At 41.7% G+C, this 20496-nt stretch overlaps 1 protein-coding gene across 5 annotated transcripts in view; it reads left to right on the top strand.

The window, feature by feature from the left end:
• The window catches only part of otofa (otoferlin a), a 436145-nt gene that overhangs the window by 407036 nt on the left and 8613 nt on the right, over positions 1 to 20496 (top strand). For all 5 annotated transcript variants that reach the window (XM_087977131.1, XM_087977125.1, XM_087977118.1 and 2 more), the window contains 3 exons: positions 10248 to 10489; positions 15334 to 15512; positions 17164 to 17264. In XM_087977131.1, coding sequence (XP_087833257.1) covers positions 10248 to 10489; positions 15334 to 15512; positions 17164 to 17264 — 522 coding nt within the window. The remainder of the gene's footprint in view (positions 1 to 10247; positions 10490 to 15333; positions 15513 to 17163; positions 17265 to 20496) is intronic.

Here is a 20496-nt window from a genome sequence, read left to right as displayed (position 1 = left end):
TGTACAGCTGCAACACGACATCCCAACTCCTATACTCAATGCACTGACCAATTAAGATAAATATAAACTCTGGATTTTAGTATACAAAACCAATAATCCTTAATGAGTTCATATCCTTAATCAGAACTTGTTACAATTTAAAAATCTGTTATTAATTCAATAATACAATGAAGTAATAAAAATTAAGCACGTCACACGTGCCAAGGCATAATCTGAAAGGAACAACAAATATGACTGGTATGGGGTCCGTGGTAATAATTTTAATATGCATTACTATTTAATGTTTATTTCTCCAGAGAGAGTGGAATTAGATTCTTAATTTTTCATCATGGCTGCATATATTCCCATGCATGACTGGTGCTTAAGTTAACTCTGGGTGAAATGTACAGGAAATCTACTTTTCTCAAAAAGCATGCAACAAAATAACTAAAACTTTTGCCTGTGGGTGCATGAGGTCTGTAAACCTTTAGGTTTGAATCATTAGATTGGAATCTCCATGAATGAAATAAGATTTGATTCCGTAACCATTCCGATCAGTGCTCCCTGATGCAACACTGCATCCAATGTAAATGTAATATTCATAATGGCTTAAAAAAAGACAAAATCATACAGCTCTCAAAGATAGATTCTAAAAATAAGTCATCTATTTTAATTCTTTTGGATGTCGCATATTGTCCTCATCATAACAATGTGTATTTTATAATTCATAAATATTGACAATAGCATACATGAAAACAGAATTATTTTAAATAAAGCTTTAAATGATAGTTACAAGATGATCAACTGACGACTAAAGAAGAAAATGAGCATCAAATAACCAGTTAATTTTTTCCCTTTCTTGACAATTCAACTACCTATTGCCCCCCTCCCACCGCAAACCCCACACCATTCTCCTCACTTAAGAGTGGATGGTGAACAATCTTCAGGTATCTCCTGCCTCTGTAACACTCTGTATCTCCACATGCTACACCCTGTAACCTTCTCTTCCTCCTCACACAGGCTTGCAGTTACTTTCTAGTTGGTAGCTCAGATCAGGTCAGGAGCCAAGTATTGACTATCAGGTATAAACCTGCATGCTACTCTCTTGTGGCATATCACTTTATTGAAGGGCAATCTCACCACCATAATAATTAATGCATTTACATTGTTTCCTGCTTTAGTTCCTCTTTAGATCGTTCCCTAAACCAACTGAAAGATGTTTTGGTTTTTGCCTGAATGTTGCATTAAATAATAAAATGTTTTCGAAAGACAAGATGCAGAAAACTTCCATTCAGTTGATTATCATGGCTTATTGGGGAAAGTGAGGACTGCAGATGCTGGAGATCAGTGCTGAAAATGTGTTGCTGGAAAAGCGCAGCAGGTCAGGCAGCATCCAAGGAACGGGAGAATCGACGTTTCAGGCATGAGCCCTTCTTCAGGAAGGCTTATCATGGCTTATTGTTTAGGTTGGGTTGATTATATCAAGAGAACTATAATTCTCAAACATCTTGTTTGAAGGGCTCTTTTTCAAATTGAATCGTTATCATGCAACCCCCATTCAAATTATAATGCTCACTAATACTCTCAGTATGAAAGTGTTGCATAGAAATGTCTTTTATTAATAGAACATAGAACATAGAACATAGAAGAATACAGCGCAGTACAGGCCCTTTGGCCCTCGATGTTGCGCCGATCCAAGCCCACCTAACCTATACTAACCCACTATCCTCCATATACCTATCCAATGCCCGCTTAAATGCCCATAAAGAGGGAGAGTCCACCACTGCTACTGGCAGGGCATTCCATGAACTTACAACTCGCTGAGTAAAGAACCTACCCCTAACTTCAGTCCTATATCTACCCCCCCTTAATTTAAAGCTATGCCCCCTTGTAATACCCGACTCCATACGCGGGAAAAGGTTCACACTGTCAACCCTATCTAACCCCCTAATCATCTTGTACACCTCAATCAAGTCACCCCTAAACCTTCTTTTCTCTAATGAAAACAGCCCCAAGTGTCTCAGTCTTTCCTCATACGATCTTCAATACTTCTGAAAAAGCAGGTGACTGTCTATTCTTGGCAAGAACAGAGAAAGAGAGAGAGAGAGAGAAAGAAAGTAGGAGCCCGGGCAGAACAAAACAGATAAAAATCAGAATGGGTGGCAGAAATTACAGAAAGGAAAGGGAGAGGTGTGCCAGAGTGATCACAGGAGCCCATTCAGAGCAGAGCACAGGATAACAGGAAGAGGGAAATGGAAAGCAAACCATACTGAGTGCAGAGTCACAAAAGCAGGAATTTGGGGGAAGTAGAAGCACAAAGAGAGAGCAGGCTGGAGAGGAGAGGAACCCATAGACGGCAGGAGCTAGGAAGAGAGAGGGAAAGAGCCCAAAGAAAAGTAGCATGCAGGTTTATGAGCACAAGGAGTGCACGAGAGGAGCAAGAAAAAAACACAGACTCTGAACTATAGGGGAATGCACGGTACAGCGTGCCTCTGACCAAGGCTCACTCATTTAAGACAAACAGCACCCAAGGCAGTGTCTATCTTCAAAGCTGTGGACATTGGTTTTTGAACTTCTGTATTAGAGCAAAAACAGTAATATTATCCATTTTGTCTATATGGACGATATCAGCTCTCAGCTAGGTATAAGATATTCTCCACATCGTGACCACGGGCACATTTAAAAACTATCTGGCTGCTGTCCTGACTCTAGGGGATTGCAGAAAGTTCCATGGGAGGAATAAAGAAACGTCGAAGCAAAGGGAATTTAGTTTCACAAATTGTAGACTATTGCTTCACGTTAACTTGTGAGATGACACGAGAACAAGCAAAATGAGAGAAATTATAACTTTGCATTGCTGTTGTGTTTGTTTCAGCTGTTGCTGTCATACAAACATATCTAATGCCTGATTGAACAATCCATTCCCGCAGTGAAAGTGACCATGTTGCTTGCAGCTAGTTCTTGTCATGCATGACTATGTGCAATACATTATCCAGCCGTATCATTTGCACAGAGGGGAGATGAAGTTAGTTAATCAGTTCAAAAGACAAAATTCCATGCTTCTTTATTTTTATAGCCATATTTTTAGCAACCATTTACAGAGGTTCCAACCGTTGATAACGTTTTGTACATTCACCAATATGTTAATAACTGCTAGGAATTCAGTAGTTCAAATGCAGCAGTCTGATTGTAGCAGTGTCCTGGTGTGAAGCTTTGATACAAACAGTCCCATGGAGACAAACCATGAAAGCACCACAAGTATTGTTTGATGTGGAACCTTGATATTGTTTGAAATGGTTCAGTTCAGTTAATTATTAACTTTAAATTGTATAAAAGCATTTAACCCTTTTGAGAAATGCTTGATATGTTGGATCGAATGGATTGAAAACTTCACTAATTTACTTAATAAATATTCCAGAAGAGGAAGGGCCTGTCATTCACTTACAACAGCAAGCTCATGGCTTTGGCAATTACTGAAACTGTTGAGAATGTTATCGGCTCCTCACACAAACAAAGAGTGAAATTAAAAAGATGATTTTATTGGAAACAATCTAGCCATTTGTCTGTTCCAACAGCAGCATAAAGGCATCAAGCAGACAATATGACAATAAATTGAGATCAATACTCAAAGGGTTAAATGAAATGATGTCCATAGGCTATTTACTTTTTAATGCTATTTTCTTTTTCTATAAAAAGTGATGAGTTTTAATATTTGTAGATCAATACTTTGTTTCTCAGAATTTCCAGAATCTTATCTTTTAGCATAGGCCATGTGGACAATGATTAATGTTAGTTTATGTACTGTTACTCTAACAGCAACTTTACTGTGCTAAGAGGTATGTTTCTAAACACATGAAAGACACTAATTGACTGACAAATGCATTAAAATCCATAATGTGTAGTTCAACACAACTGCATTGAAACACTACTGGTTTCAAATGAGAAGAAATCTTCAAATCCACATGAAACGTATCAGCAAATTCATAGTTCTGACTGCACACAGCATCAGTCAGATGGTATCACCTTAACGGATGTTGGTAGCAAATTGGAAAAACAGCAAGTATTAATCTGCCTGGTTTGCAGCTTATTTTAAAATAATTACATCTTATTTCACATAAAATGAAGTTTCGTGGTATTTCACAGAAACCATACCCTGTTTGCAGGGAGTTGCTGTTTTGCTGGTGTTAGATGTTGCAGTGTAGTTAAGTTCTGTGTGGACTTTGCTTGCAGTTGGAACGCTTGCAGCATGTTTTTTGGAGTTTGCATGATTCAGCAGAAGTGTACATTCTAAACATTCTTGGTGTTATATCAAAACACAACTTTGATAATAACTGTTTTAAAGTCACATCATCCTCTCCAAACACTCAGTGATACAACATAAAGTTCTCTATCAAATTCTTTCTCCTCAGTCGTAATTCTATTTTTGAATTGTCAATATGTCACACTCCTTTCAACAACAGAAGTAGAAGTGGAGAACAGTCTCTATGTGGAATAACTACTGGGTTCATGATGAATAGGCCTGAAGTAAAGACTGGTTTGTAGTTGAGCTGACTGCAGTGAAATCTTTATTTCAGGTCACAAATTTGAACACTTGATAAAAGCCTTAATAACAAGGATGGGGGGATTCAACTTTTCAAATAGTGAATTGTGATCAAAAACAAATGAGATTTTGGAATTCCTAAACAAAATACTCAATGTAAGTATTACTATAAGTAGGTGATGCTGTCGCACCTCTTGAGCCTACTCTACAAGAGATGGACAAGAGCAACAGGTCTAAGGGAACACCATCACTCCCACCTTTCATTGCAAGGCACAAACCTTTCTTAAAGATATATATCACTGTCTCTTCACTGTTTCTGAGTCCAAATCCTGAAGCTTACTCCCTACTGACAATCAGAGATTATTTACACCACCACAACAGTTCAAAATATAACTCACCATTAGCACCTTAATTCAAACTAGAGATGAACAATAAATGCTGGGCTTGGCAGTGATGTCTATCTCTCCAGAACAATTAAAAAATCAACTTAGAATTTTCAGTTTATATGCATTAAAATAAATTACAATTGAGGGTTTGAAGCCATGACTAGTAAGGTGGACGGTTAGAAGTATTGGTTTATATATCCCACTGAAGTTGATGAATATAATACAGATCTATTCTTGTACAAAGTTTGTCAGTCTTCTAAGAAGCAGCTTAATGATACAATGGTCATCCTGGAAACTAGGATCAAATGGGCTGAAATAAGTTGGTTATCAATAGCCTGTTGTATGAGCAGCAGAACTAACCACTACCAGTTCATGTTGGGGTCATGTGCTATCACCAGTCTTCCTATGTTGAGAAGAAAGTGAGGTCTGCAGATGCTGGAGATCAGAGATGGAAATGTGTTGCTGGAAAAGCGCAGCAGGTCAGGCAGCATCTAGGGAACAGGCGAATCGACGTTTCGGGCATTAGCCCTTCTTCAGGAATGAGGAAAGTTGGTCCAGCAGGCTAAGATAAAAGATAGGGAGGAGGGACTTGGGGGAGGGGCGTCGGAAATGTGATAGGTGGAAAGAGGTCAAGGTGAGGGTGATAGGTCAGACTGGGGTGGGGGCGGAGAGGTCGGGAAGAAGATTGCAGGTTAGGAAGGCGGTGCTGAATTTGATGGATTTGACTGAGACAGGCTGGGGGGAGGGGAAATGAGGAAACTGGTGAAATCCGAGTTCATCCCTTGTGGTTGGAGGGTTCCTAGCCGGAAGATGAGGCGTTCTTCCTCCAACCGTCGTTTCGCTGTGGTCTGACGATGGAGGAGTCCAAAGACCTGCATATCCTTGGTGGAGTGGGAGGGGGAATTGAAATGTTGAGCTACAGGGTGGTTGGGTTGGTTGGTCCGGGTGTCCCAGAGGTGTTCCCTGAAACGCTCCGCAAGTAGGCGGCCTGTCTCCCCAATATAGAGGAGGCCACATCGGGTGCAAAGGATGCAATAGATGATATGTGTGGAGGTACAGGTGAATCTGTGGCGGATGTGGAAGTTTCCTTTGGGGCCTTGGAGGGAGGTGAGGGGGGAGGTGTGGGCGCAAGTCTTGCACCTCCTGCGGTTGCAGGGGAAGGTGCCGGGAGTGGAGGTTGGGTTGGTGGGGGGTGTGGATCTGACGAGGGAGTCACGGAGGGAGTGGTCTTTACGGAATGCCCGAAATGTCGATTCGCCTGTTCCCTAGATGCTGCCTGACCTGCTGCGCTTTTCCTGCAACACATTTCCATTCCTATGTTGAGAGCCTATTTAATTAATAGTGATAGAGGATGAACCAAAAGTGAGTCTTAGTTAGAAGAGACACATCTTAATAATTTATAGTTTTATTGCATAACGTCAATAGATTCCAGTTACATTGGCACGTTAGACATCATGACTAAGACTAGCAGGAAACACACTGATGATACATCTGTCTCCATGCGGATCTTGAGCTAGCCTCCTCTTTTCCTTACCCACAGTTGTATGACATCATCAATTGAATGGAACTGAATGTAGTCTCTAACATTTAATCTAGAAACAATTCTTTACACAACATCTCCCTCCAAGCTTCTCTCCCCATAGGTAACATTTGTACATTTGGGTATGCAATTACATTTACTTTCAGCACTACCCCATCAACCCACAAGTTTCTAATTTCCCAAATTCAGCCAGAGGTTCACAATTCTTCCACAACATGGAAGCTGGTAGGTCTTTGGCTTGACTATTGTCAGTCTTGATTCTGATCTTGACCTTGATTGGTCTGTAAATAATTTCCATCATAAAATTCCTCACTGGGTTTGTTTCAAGCAAGCAGAACAATTATTCTGCAATGAGAAAAGGTTCCTGTGGATCCTGCATCTAACATCCCAAACTGTAGAGACAGTATATGATTCTTGCTTGTCTGCTGATTGTTGAACAACCAAACCCTTCCTCAAGGTCCTTATCTGTGCCCATTCTCCAGCACTATCAATGAACAGAGACTCAGAGTTAACATTTGGAGACCAATATGACTTCTTCATAATTGCTACTATGGTGTTGGTCCATCAGGAGAACATGGATGTAGGCTTGCTTGCTGAGCTGGAAGATTCTTTTTCAGATGTTTCATCATCATACTAGGTAACATTATTAGTGAGCCTCCGGATGAAGCACTGGTGGCATGGCCACTTTCTATTTATGTGTTTAGGTCTCCTTAGGTTGGTGACATCATTTCCTGTAGTGACATTATTTCCTGTGGTAACGTCATTTCCTGTTCTTTTTCTCAGGGGGTGGTGAACGGTGTTTGTTGATGGCGTTCCGGTTGGAATGCTATACTTCCAGGAATTCTTGTGCGTCTCTCTGATTGGCTTGTCCTGGGATGGCTGTGTTGTCCCAGTCGAAGTGGTGTCCTTCCTCATCTGTATGTAGGATACTAGTGATAATGGGTCATGACTTTTTGTGGCTAGTTGATGTACATGCATTCTGGTGGCTAGTTTTCTGCCTGTTTGTCCAATGTAGTGTTTGTTACAGTTCTTGCAATGTATTTTGTAAATGAACTAGACCTGCAGGAAAAAAACTAGTCAAACTTACACAAAATAACAACACTGACAACACAGAAGCACAGATAAACATTGAGAAAGGTGCCTTAGTAAGAGGATTAAATTACAACTTCCAGGATGCGGACAAGAAAGATTTCTTAGCAATATTAGAAACAACACTAAAAGACAACCAACTCACAGAAGAAACCCAGCAAACCATCAGACAGGTAGTCGCACCAACATTAATCAGGAAAAAGGAAGGAAACACACTCAATACACAAGAAAGGAAAGCATGAGAAAGACAAAAGAAAGATAAAAACATTGTTATCCTACCTGCAGACAAAGGACACTAGATAGAGACTAGATTGAGAAAGCAAACGCACTACTTGTAGATACCAACAAGTGACGATAGACCCGACCCCACAACTAGAGAACTGAATCACAGCCCTACTCAAAAACTTCAGAAATCTGGAGAAATAAATGAAACCAGCTTCCAAAAAATGAAACCAGATGGATCCAACACACCATACACCTATGGATTTCCCAAAATTCATAAACCAGGAGCCCCCCTCAGACCCATAGTCTCGCTACCTGGAACATCAACTTACAGGCTGGCCAAGGAGCTACACCAAAGACTAAAACACTTAGTAGAAGCCTCACGCCACCCCATCCACTCCACCCAAGTATTCCTGAAGACCATCAAAGACTTTAAGATAGAATGAAATAGGATGAAATAATTGTCTCCTTTGATGTAACAGCCCTGTTTACATTAATAACATTAACCTGGCCAAGGTAACACTGACTACACTATTAGAAGACCCAAAGACACATACACCAAATACCACTAACATCAGCAAGAACAGTATCATCAAGCTAGTGGACCTATGCCTTATCAGCCACTTCACCTTCAACAACAAAACCTACAAACCAATGGAACACCCATGGGATCTCCAATATCAGGATTCTTAGCAGAATCAGTAATGCAGAGACTCGCACAAACAGCTCTGCCAACCATCCAACCCAAACTTTGGGTCCACTACGTAGAGGACACCTTTGTAATCACTAAACAAAACAAATTAGAGGAAACCTTCAAGACCATCGATAATACCCTTACTGGCATAAAGTTCACTAAAGAGGAGGAAAACAACAACAAACTGCCATTCCTAGATGTCACAGTAGAGCAAACAGCCAATGGGGAACTTCAAACCAGCGTATACAGGAAAACAACACACATGGACCAAATACTGAACTACAGAAGCAATCATCCCAACACCCACAAATGGAGCTGCATCAGAACATTATTTCAATGAGCCACCACACACTGCAGCACAGAGGAACTACGCAGTGCAGAGGAAAATCACCTATACCATGTATTCAAAAAGAATGGGTACCCAATGACACAGTCCACTGATTTCTCAGTCACAAACCCTAACAAGCAGACAAAACACGTCCAGAAACCCTAGCCACTCTCCCCTGCATCAAAGACATCTCTGAAATGACTGCCAGACTACTCAGACTCTTGGTATCATGGTAGCCCACAAACCCACCAACATACTAAAACAGCAGCTAACGAACTTGAAAGACCCTATACAGGCAACAAGCAAAACTAATGTCATTCACAAAATACCGTACAAGGACTGCAACAAATGCTACATTGGACAAACAGGCAGAAAACTAGCCACTAGAATAAATGAACGTCAACTAGCCACAAAAAGACATGACCCTCTCTCACTAGTATCCTTACTAGCCACTTCAACTAGGACAATACATCCATCCTAGGACAAGCCAAACAGAGACAGGCCCGAGAATTCCTAGAAGCATGGCATTCCAACCGGAACACTATCACCAAACACATAGACTTAGATCCCATTTACCACCCCCTGAGAAAAAGAACAGGAAATGATGTCACCACAAGAAATGACATCACCAACCCAAGGAACCCTTAACACATAAATAGAAAGTGGGCCATGCTACCAGTGCTTCATCCAGAGGCTCACTGATGATGTTACCTAGTAGGGCGATGAAATGTTTAAAAATGAACCTGCCACCGCAGCGAGCAAACCTACATCCAGAACCTCAACCTTAGCTACAAATCTTCTCAAAACTCACTATCATAAGAACATCTTTGTACGAAAAAGCATTTAGATTTTTGTTGACTGAATTGTGTCCTAATTCTGCATGTGTTATGGGACTGACCAATAGTTTGGCAATGCTTGTGCCTGAGAGTCTTTTTTGTTCTTCTACTTTTTTCAGAAATAGAATCTATCTGGGCCTCAAAAACATTCAACAGTGTAGCCTCAACCACTTCACTGGGCAGGGAATTCCACAGATTTACAAACCCTTTGGGTGAAGAAGTTCCTTCTCAACTCAGTCCTAAATCTGCTCCCTGTATTTTGAGGGTATGTCCTCTAGTTCTAGTACACTATCAAGTCCATTTCCCCTCCAATTCAAATGCTTTCATCAAAACTGAACTTGTAATGATCACAGTGAATATTAAAAAATCTCATTATCCAGTGGTCAGGGCAAGGAAATGTTGCACCCATATTCTTGTACAAAATCAAAGTGAAGTGAACTCCGATTAGAACCCAGGCTTAATTTGGACGTTTTTTTCCCAGAAATTGTGACAATGCACAGATTTCCAAAAGGTTAAATGCAAATAACCATTTTTTGGTTTGTACCAAAGAACAATGAATTAAATAATTTCCCTGCTGTCCTGTAGTTGTGAAGAGTTACTGTTGCATTATGATTATTTGGGTGTATTCTGTAGCTGGCTGAAAGGACAACAAGAGGATAAGCAAGACACTGACGTACACTATCACTCACTGACTGGCGAAGGCAATTTCAACTGGAGATTTATCTTCCCCTTTGATTATTTGATGGCTGAAGAGAAGATTGTCATCTCCAAGAAGGAATCCATGTTTTCCTGGGATGAGACAGAGTACAAGATTCCAGCTCGCCTGACTCTGCAAGTGTGGGACGCTGACCATTTCTCAGCAGACGACTTCCTGGGTATGTTTTTATCCAGTTTCTCTGTATGATGCATTTCCAGAATTTTTAAATCTAGGTTGTCTTTAGATGGAATGTATCTTTACCAAAAAGAGCATTTTTCAATTGTGAAATAATTTATATTCGCAGATGAGGGAAACAAATCAATTAACCTCCTCTATCTGGGATATTTTAGGATCTGCAATGGACATTAAAGCTACCTGCCTAGAATAAAATAGCATATGCTAAAAGATTCAAATTGGCTCTCTATCCCCATACTCTATAACTTTAGCTCATGCAATACATTACAACCTGTTTTCTAACCCAAATCCTGATCACCATATCACTCCTGTCCTAACTAATCTGCACTAACACCCAATCTTCCAATGTCTCCAAATTAAAATTCTCACACCTACATTTAAAATGCTTCATCACCTTGCCTCTCCCTATCTCAGTAAATTCCAGATCTGCAAATCCCCCTGAATTATCCGTTCTCCCGTGGCTTTTGATTTTTGATGGGGTAAATCAATGAAACCACGTTATAGTCCAATGAGTTTATTTGAAATTGCAAGCTTTCAGAGCTCAGCTCCTTCCTCAGGTGTGGTACAATAGAGAGGAATAAGACACAGTATTTATAAGTAAAAAGTTAACAACTTTAAAACTAACTACCCTTGTTGAATCCTTTAATCAGTTAGAAGATTGATTAAAGTGCAAATTCCAGATTCCTTTCAAGACTTTGTCCCTAAATAATTAAAGGCTTTATCAATGTACAAGAGGTAACATCTCAGGTTAGACTTCAGGTGTGATTTCCCTGTGACAGCTTGTCATCAGCCAGTTGGGTCCCACTCTGTCTAAACGCTTTTCCTTTTCATCAGTCATTTTCTCTAAAAGGCCCTTCATAAAATAGCTTCTGTACACCCTTTCAAGCATCTCCTTTGCTTCAGCACATTTTTACCCCCTGCTATCCTGAAATTAGTTTGGGACAATTTTTACATGTAATACATAATAATTAATGTGAGCGATGTTAAATCAGCATTGTTTTTAGATTCTCTATACATTGAGTTTGATTTGCTTCAAAAACTTTTAAAGTTAGATTGGACTGAAACTTAAAAGCAATAATGCAACTTGAATTTAAAGATTACTGTCCATTTTGTTCAGCCCACTTGTATGAAAAGCACAGCAGGTCAGGCAGCATCCGAGGAGCTGGAATGTGGACATTTCAGGCATCAGCCCTTCTGAGCTGTACTGACACCAACTTTTATAATGGTGAAGATCAGAAGGATTCCACCTGTTTGTCATACTCAGGAATATGGGATTTTGATCATATGTTGCTTTTCAAAGGCCTCTAAACTTTTTTTTTGTTAGAGATCATAAATAAAATGTAATAGAATTTCACACCCAGAAATGCAGTAAGCTGAATGAAAATTAGAGAGTGAAAATGAGACAATATTGAACAAAAAAGAAACAAACCTGGGGCCATTAAGTTGATAATATGAGCTTTTCTTTTGCTGTAGGTACACTTGTAAGGATAAACAAGTTTTTTATTCTCTTTCAACTGATTAAGATGTGCAGTGACATCATAAGACTTCCTCTATCTGAAATTTCTAAATGTACTCATTCAAAACCAGGGCTTATGAATTCACAAGGAGTACTAAACACAGGAAACCATCACAAACACAGTTACAGACCTGAAGAGTTCTAGACGGTGCATGGATTACATAGGAAAATAGGGAGCATGGATACATGAGCAATATTCTGACTTTGAGGTGCTCTTTAAAGCAATTTACCTCCTTATAAAGCAAAACTAATGGATGCTGGAGTCCATAAGCAAGGCAAAATGTACAGCCTAGGGTAAACAACCAATAGGACCATTGTAAGTACACAATGACACCTTACTGATACATCAAATTGCCAAATCTCATTTTATTTAGAATATGTCTTGTAAATGTGTGTGGAAAGAATAGGCTGCCGAACATGTATCAATGACAAGAACAAAGTGCTGGAGGAACTCAGCAGGTCTGGCAGCATCTGTGTAGACAAAGCATAATTAATGTTTCAAGTCCAGTGGCTCTTCTTCAGAACTGTTAGCAGCTAGGAAAAGATGGTATTTATGCTGATGACGAAGTTGGGGATGAAGAGGGAGAAGGGGAATGGAGCTCAGAGAGAGATATATGAAAGAGGTAGGTAAATGAGGGGATTATGGCTGGCCGGTCAGGGCAGAAGGAAAGCAGAACAAGTAGGAGCTAAGAGAAAGTGAAGACTGCAGATGCTGGAGAATCAGAGTCGAAAAGTGTGACACTGGAAAAGCACAGCAGGTCAGGCAGCATCCGAGGAGCAGGAATGTGGACATTTCAGGCATCAGCCCTTCTGAGCTGTACTGACACCAACTTTTATAATGTGATACTAGGCCTAGGAGGAAGGTGATAATGGGTGACTGTGCTAAAAGCAGCTCTTGTTAAAACGGGACTGGGTGTGGCATGTGTAAAGAACAAACAGAAGGATGGAATCAGGCTTTTAAGTTACTGAATTTGATGTTTAGCCCTAGAGGTTGCAGGGTCCCTAAGCAGAAAATGCAATGCTGTTCTTCTAGCTTGTGCTGATCGTTGCTGGAACACTGCAGCAAACCTGCAATAGAGATGTTGGCCAGGAAACAGGGTGTTAAAGTGGCAGACAACTGGAAGCTTAGGGACAGAACATAAGTGTCCCGCATCGCAATTATGCAGTCTGCTTTTCATCTCACCAGTGCAGAGGAGACTACATTGTGAGCAGCAGATACAGTCAACTAGATTGAGTGCTGCTTCATCTGGAAGATATGTCTGGGCCCTTGGATACTAAGATGGGAGGAGGTAAATGGACAGGTGTTACACCTTGTGTGGTTGCAAGGTAAGGTGCTATGGAAGAGTGTTGGGAATGAAGGAAGAGTGGACCAGGGTATCCAAGAGGGAACAGTCCCTGAGGAAGGCTGACAAGGGAGAAGAGGGATGCCATCTCACAGGAGATGGTGCAAATGGTGACTAATGATCTTCTGGATGTAGATGCTGGTAGGATTGTAGGTGAGGACAAATGGGACCATATCGCTATTGTGGGAGGGAAGAGAGGGGAGGGCTGAAGTGGGGAAGGTGGGTTGGACCTGGTTGAGGGCCTGTCAACAGCGATGCTGGGGAGTCCTCATTTGCAGAAGAAAGTGGACATTTTGGAGGCTCCCTCGTTGAAGTTGGCACCATCGGAACAGATGCAATGGAGTTGGAGAAACTGGAAGAATGGAATAGAGTCTTTACAGTATAGTCCAGGTAACTGTGGGAGTCAGAGTTTGTAATGAATAGTGGTAATCAACCTATCCCCAGAAATTGAAACAGAGGAGTCAAGGAAGAGAAGGGAGGAGTCAGAGGTGGAACAGGTGAAGGTGAGACCAGGGTAGAAAATGGAAGCAAAATTGATTTATTTTTGCAAATTCCAGATAAGGGAGGGAAGCAGCACTGATGATGTCATTGATATACCAGAGAAAGAGTTGTGGGTGGGGCCGGAGTAGGACTGGAACAAAGAATGTTCCATGTAACCCACAAAGACAGGCGAACCTGGGGTCTTTGCAGCTACCCATGGCCACACCTTTGACCTGAAGGAAGTGAGAGAAGTTAAAGGAGAAGTCGTTCAAAGTGAGGATGTGTTGGTCAGGCAGGGGAGGCTGGTGTGGTCAGGAAGAAGTGGAGAGCCCTGAGTCTATCCTGATGGGTGGTGGTGATGATGGTGATGGGGGAGGTTTTGACATGTAAGGACATTGCACATCCATGGTGAAGAGGAGGATTCACTGATCAGGCCATCATTTGTTGCCAATCCTAATTGACCTGAAGTGAGTGGTTTGTTCTGTCGCTTCAGGAGGCAGTTAAGAGTCAACCACATTGTAATGTATTTTGTGAATGTTGCAGTGTTAATTTAAAAAGTCAAAACAGTGTCCAACATGATTCTGTGATAGTTATTTAGCAAATGTGAACAATTACATTGATAACCAATTTCAGATTGTCAGTCAGACTCCCAGTGTGGTATGCAAGAATGAGTTGGTTGGCTGTGTATATGCTGAAGTACATGCATGTCATTGAAGTCGCATCTATTGATACACAGGAGCCTTTCCATATGCACAGCAAAACCTGTGGTTTCCCCTCTCGTTGGTATTCTTATAAATTGTCTTGATGAATGCAGGACAAAAACTTCAAATAAAACACAGCTTTTTTCCAGCAAAGTTAAAAATCACACAACACCAGGTTATGGTCCAACAGGTTTAATTGGAAGAACTAGCTTTCGGAGCACTGCTCCTTCATCAGGTGGTTGTGCTGGACACAATTGTAAGACAGAATTTATAGCAAAAGTTTACAGTGTGATGTAACTGAAAAATACCTTGATTGTTTGTTGAGTCTTTCATCTGTTCGAATACCGTGATAGTTTCACTTCTTTCATGTGTAAATCATAAAACTTTGTTTAAAGTTACATTCTCAGGTTAACTGTAACAATTGGTGTTAGCCAGACAATATGTTGAAGGTGTTATCCCCCTGTGTTCTCTGTCTATACCGTGATGTTTAGATTAATTCTAATCTAAAAAGTGAGATAACAGAGTTTTACATGAATTCATGCAGTTTTTGAGCAAAGTACAATGTAACTCCGCAAGTACAAATTCACCCCACAAATGTATATGTATGTGTGCATGTGGGACTTTGTGTATCTGTCTGTCTGGGGTGGGGGGTTGTGAGTGTGAGAGAGAACTCATTCAACAATATGAGTTATGCCATTTAAAGAGATATTTCATGAGAAAAAGAAACAATGTCCTGAGGCAGTTTTCTTGAACTTGACTCTTTTCTCATTGCTGTTTTTCCTGGCAGGTGCGATTGAACTGGATCTGAACCGATTTACACGGGGAGCAAAAACAGCCAAGCTCTGCACCATTGAAATGGCTACAGATGAATCTGCTTTCCCCACTGTTTCCATTTTTAAACAAAAGAGGGTGAAGGGCTGGTGGCCGTTTGTGGCCAGAAATGAAAATGATGAAATGGAGCTTACGGTAAAAAGTTTTAAATAGATTTTAAATTGATAAACAGCTGACAGTTTCACCATCAATATTACCCTAAAATCCAGGCCAAGAATTTTCATTTAGTCCCAAATGCATTCAGTCTATACAAGAACCTATATTAATCACACTGTTAGGATTTGACACAAGATATTCAAGTTTCTTTTCCTTATTAATTTATAAAGTCTCAATTCAATTGTATTTCCTTGACATCTTTGACAAGAAGAAGAATTGTTCTTAGACAATCAGATATGAGTGAATACAATTCAGGTAACAAGAGCATTTTTCTATTATTTTTCACAGGTTCTGTTGGTAACTCTTTCATTCACAGGAGGTTGTGGGGCGGGGGTATTGGTTAGCTCAGTTGGCTGGTTTGTGATGCAGACTGACACCAATAGCATGAGTTAAATTCCTGCACCAGCTGAGATTACTATGAAAGACTCTCCTTCTCAACCTCAGCTGTGACCCTCAGGTTAAACCCACAACCAGTCATCTCTTTCTCTAATGACTTTTACTTTATTTCATCTTTATTTTAGTGATAATTTGTATGTGGCAGAGACTGCACTTTGAGCACATTTTCTACAGTATTTTACTTGGGGTGCATCAATACTTACAATCACTTAAAAGTTGCAATACCGTGAAATGCAAAGACCACTTTTTATATTAATTGTACACAATCTTGTACTTTCCAAGTTTAGTTTCATATATAACATTTAAGTCTGGTGGGTCGTTATACTTGAGACCATTTCTGAGATTCATTCATTTTTCATTGAATAAATGCAATGCTTGGTTGTTCATATTTTAGTGTAAATATACTGATGGTTCCTGAAAACTACAGTAGATAAATACATTGATCAATATGGGAATGAGACATATTCAAAGGTTTCAAGGTTCAATTTGTATACTTTCAATACAAACACAGCAACTGGATTTAGTTACTTTGTGTGAGGAAATGAAAGGACAAATCAAACAAAGGGATTCTTTCCCTAAGAATATGCCAGTGGTAGATTCTTAATGTGTGCCTTGTCTGGTAGGAGAGCAGGAGTTTAGTCTTGAATCCAGCTCCCCTGGATTTACCTACACTAATACTTTCACGTTGTTATTTACTAACTATAGCTAGATCTATGGCAAGTGGGGTAGTAAAGTTTACATATAGCTCTAGTGCTGTCTGCCCCAGTAACTCACTTATGCTGTCTAGTCTCATGAGCTGAATATCTTCACAAAAGAAAAAGAGAAATTGAGATAACACTGGGTGAGTTATGGGTGGGGCACTGGATGGTAAGTGTAACATGGTCTCCACAATCATAACCTGCTGTATCACTCGTTCGTTTCACTGAACACAGTGCAACCAAAAAACAATGATAAACAAACTATCATAATTTCAGAAGATATGAATGCCACCTCATAAACACTGGAAAATGAGGGCAGTATCTTTCTTCACTCTAAACAGGCACCTTCATACAGGAAAGAAGGCCCCTATTTGGTAGTTAGATATTAACTTTTCACTGTGAACTAAGCCTCAGTCTCTCAGGTCAAATGCAAACCTGCAAACTTGGTCCTGTTAGCACTCCAAAAGAAGCTAAATGGAGTGACCATCACTTTGAATTTGTGAAAGAACCATTCATTATGTCTGTTCTGTTTCCAGGGTAAAGTGGAGGCTGAGTTACACTTACTGACAGCAGAGGAAGCTGAGAAGAGCCCTGCAGGACTTGCTCGGAATGAGCCAGAGCCACTGGAGAAGCCAAAGTAAGTGTACCTTCTTCCTTTATATTCCAGTTCATGTCTCAGTGTCTCAGTAATGTCACAATGCAGTTACTCAGCCCTTTGAAGAATATGCCAAAATACAAATATTTTTCTCATAATATAAGGACAGTGTCAGGTTATAATCTTTGGAAGAAACAAGCTCTCCCCTACTATTGTCTGCTTTGTATTTTATTTGTAAATAGTAAAAAAAAAGACATTGGTGGAGCAAGATAACAGCATCTTAAAAAAAGTCACTTTTTGAGAAGAGTTTTCACAGAAATACATCTCGAATGTTTCATTACAATATTGCTGTTCACATTAGCGACTGACTTGTTCATTTACAGAAGTGAAGGAGCAGTCTTTTCCATAAGGCTGATATGGTTGATATTGCTGGGACATATGGTTAGAAGGCACTTGTAAAATGTTTGTAAATGAGGAGCAGTTGGAAAGGAATAACTTGACTCAGTGAGGCCTGTTGGTCATTCCCTCTGGACGAAGTACACCTCTGAATAAGCCTCTGAGTATTCTAATTCTGTCAATATCCAATCAATTCATAAGTCTTTATGTTCATCTAAGTATTAAGTAATAAGCATTTGAAATGCAACATTTGGAGAGCTTGAATTTTTTTGTTGTTGTTTCTAGAGTGCATATCAGTAGCATCTACCCGGAAGTTTTATTCTCTGGGTTTGTACTGATGGGAAACACAATCTAAACGATAGAGCTTTTTAGATTATTTGTCAAGATCACATGCTTGCTGCAGAGAGCACGAGTGACCTCTGCACAGGTCAGCCAAACTAGTACCTGTACCTGCAATGATCAAAAGCAATGATCTGTTATGACACAATTAGCATCATATACCCTGTGACTGCTGTCTTCTTACTCACCTGGAAGGATTTTTCATTATTAACTGTGTTTTCTAGCCCTCTTTCCATTGAGAAAGGGACATGTGAGGAAGCTTAAATCCTTTAATGACTTACTCACCCATCCTTCACTGAGCTCAAAGTAATTTCTCAGGTTATATTCTGTTGAGAACCCATACACTTAGACCAGGCTGCCAAAGACTACTGTGACACTTCAACATTAGGTCCTGAAAATGTCAGTCAGACCCTGACCATATTTTCATGCTGACCAATTGTACGTAGAGACTGGTGTTGGTATCACCAGAAGCACCACACAAAGAGGTAACAATGACAACATTTAAAAGACATTTTGACCGTACATGAACAGGAAAGGTTTAGAGGGATATGGGCCAAACGCAGGGAAATGGGACCAGTTCAGTTTGGGACATTCTGGTCAGCGTGGAAGAATTGGACCAAAGGGTCTGTTTCCATTCAGTATGACTTCTGCCCCTCACATCATCGCTGATGTCACACGCTCAGTGAATTCCGCCACCTCTACTGCCGTGTCTGCCACCACTTCCACCCCCACCAACGCCACTCACCTGCATTCTGCTGACACGCTCTCCACAGATCCCACTGTCACCATTCCTGCCCCCAGGACCCTGAGGGGAACACTACCCCTGCTCATGACTCCACCCCCATTCCCCCCACCATCACACCCACTCCAGTTACTGGCTCCACCTCCACTCCCAGCTTCAAACCCACACCAGATCCCAGCTCCCAGCCCTTCCGAGTTTTCACCATCCCTCCAGACCTTCCCCTCACTGAGGACGAACGATCAGTCCTCAGCAAAGGACTCACCTTCATCCCCCACCGTCCACGCATCAATGAATTTTATACACGCCGTGACATCGAACACTTCTTCCGCCGCCTCTGAGCTTACTTTCACAATCAGCCCACCTTCCGAGGATCCCTTCGCCCACCTCCAACACACTGCATTCACCTGGACACCCCGCGCTGGCCTATTACCTGCCCTCGACCTCTTCATTTCCAACTGCCACCAGCACATTAACCGCCTCAACCTGTCTACCCCCCTCCCCCACTCCAACCTCTCACCCTCACAACGCGCAGCCCTCCAATCCCTCTGCTCCAATTCCAACTCCACCATCAAGCCAGCAGATAAAGGGGGCGCAGTGGTAGTCTGGCACACTGACCTCTACACCGCTGAAGCCAAACGCCAACTCGAGGACACCTCTTCCTACTGCCCCCTCAACCATGACCCCACCCCCCATCACCAAACCATCATCTCCCAGACCATACAGAACCTCATCACCTCAGAAGATCTCCCACCCACAGCTTCCAACCTCATAGTCCGGGAACCCCGCACTGCCCAGTTCTACCTCCTTCCCAAGATCCACAAGCCTGACCACCCTGGCCGACCCATTGTCTCAGCATGCTCCTGCCCCATTGAACTCATCTCTACCTACCTCGACACTGTCCTATCCCTCCTTGTCCAGGAACTCCCCACATACGTTCGAGACACCACCCACGCCCTCCACCTCCTCCAAGACTTCCGTTTCCCCGGCCCCCAACGTCTCATCTTCACTATGGATATCCAATCCCTCTACACCTCCATCGGCCATGACCAGGGCCTCCAAGCCCTCCGTTTTTTCCTCTCCCGACGTCCCCAACAGTACCCTTCCACCGACACTCTCATTCGTTTAGCCGAACTGGTCCTCACCCTTAACAATTTCTCCTTCGAATCCTCCCACTTCCTCCAGACCAAAAGGGTAGCCATGGGCACACGTATGGGCCCCAGCTATGCCTGTCTAATTGTTGGCTACGTAGAACAGTCGATCTTCCATAATTACACCAGCACCACTCCCCACCTCTTCCTCCGCTACATTGATGACTGCATTGGTGCCACCTCGTGCTCCCGCGAGGAGGTTGAGCAATTCATCAACTTCACCAACACATTCCACCCTGACCTTAAATTTACCTGGACCATCTCTGACACCTCCCTCCCCTTCCTGGACCTCTTCATCTCCATTAATGACGACCGACTTGACACTGACATTTTTTACAAACCAACCGACTCCCACAGCTACCTGGATTACACCTCTTCCCACCCCATCTCTTGCAAAAATGCCATCCTGTATTCCCAATTCCTCCGCCTCCGCCAGATCTGCTCCCAGGAGGACCAGTTCCACCACAGAACACACCAGATGGCCTCCTTCTTTAGAGACCACAATTTCCCTTCCCACGTGGTTAAAGATGCCCTCCAACGCATCTCGGCCACATCCGGCACCTTCGCCCTCAGACCCCACCCCTCCAACCATAACAAGGACAGAACGCCCCTGGTGCTCACCTTCCACCCTACCAACCTTCGCATAAAC

Source organism: Chiloscyllium plagiosum, unplaced genomic scaffold, assembly GCF_037043375.1.
Source record: "Chiloscyllium plagiosum isolate Xiang-an unplaced genomic scaffold, Cpla_swu_hap1 HiC_scaffold_3, whole genome shotgun sequence".
NCBI lineage: Eukaryota > Metazoa > Chordata > Chondrichthyes > Orectolobiformes > Hemiscylliidae > Chiloscyllium > Chiloscyllium plagiosum.
This window is presented reverse-complemented; position numbering and strand designations above follow the sequence as displayed.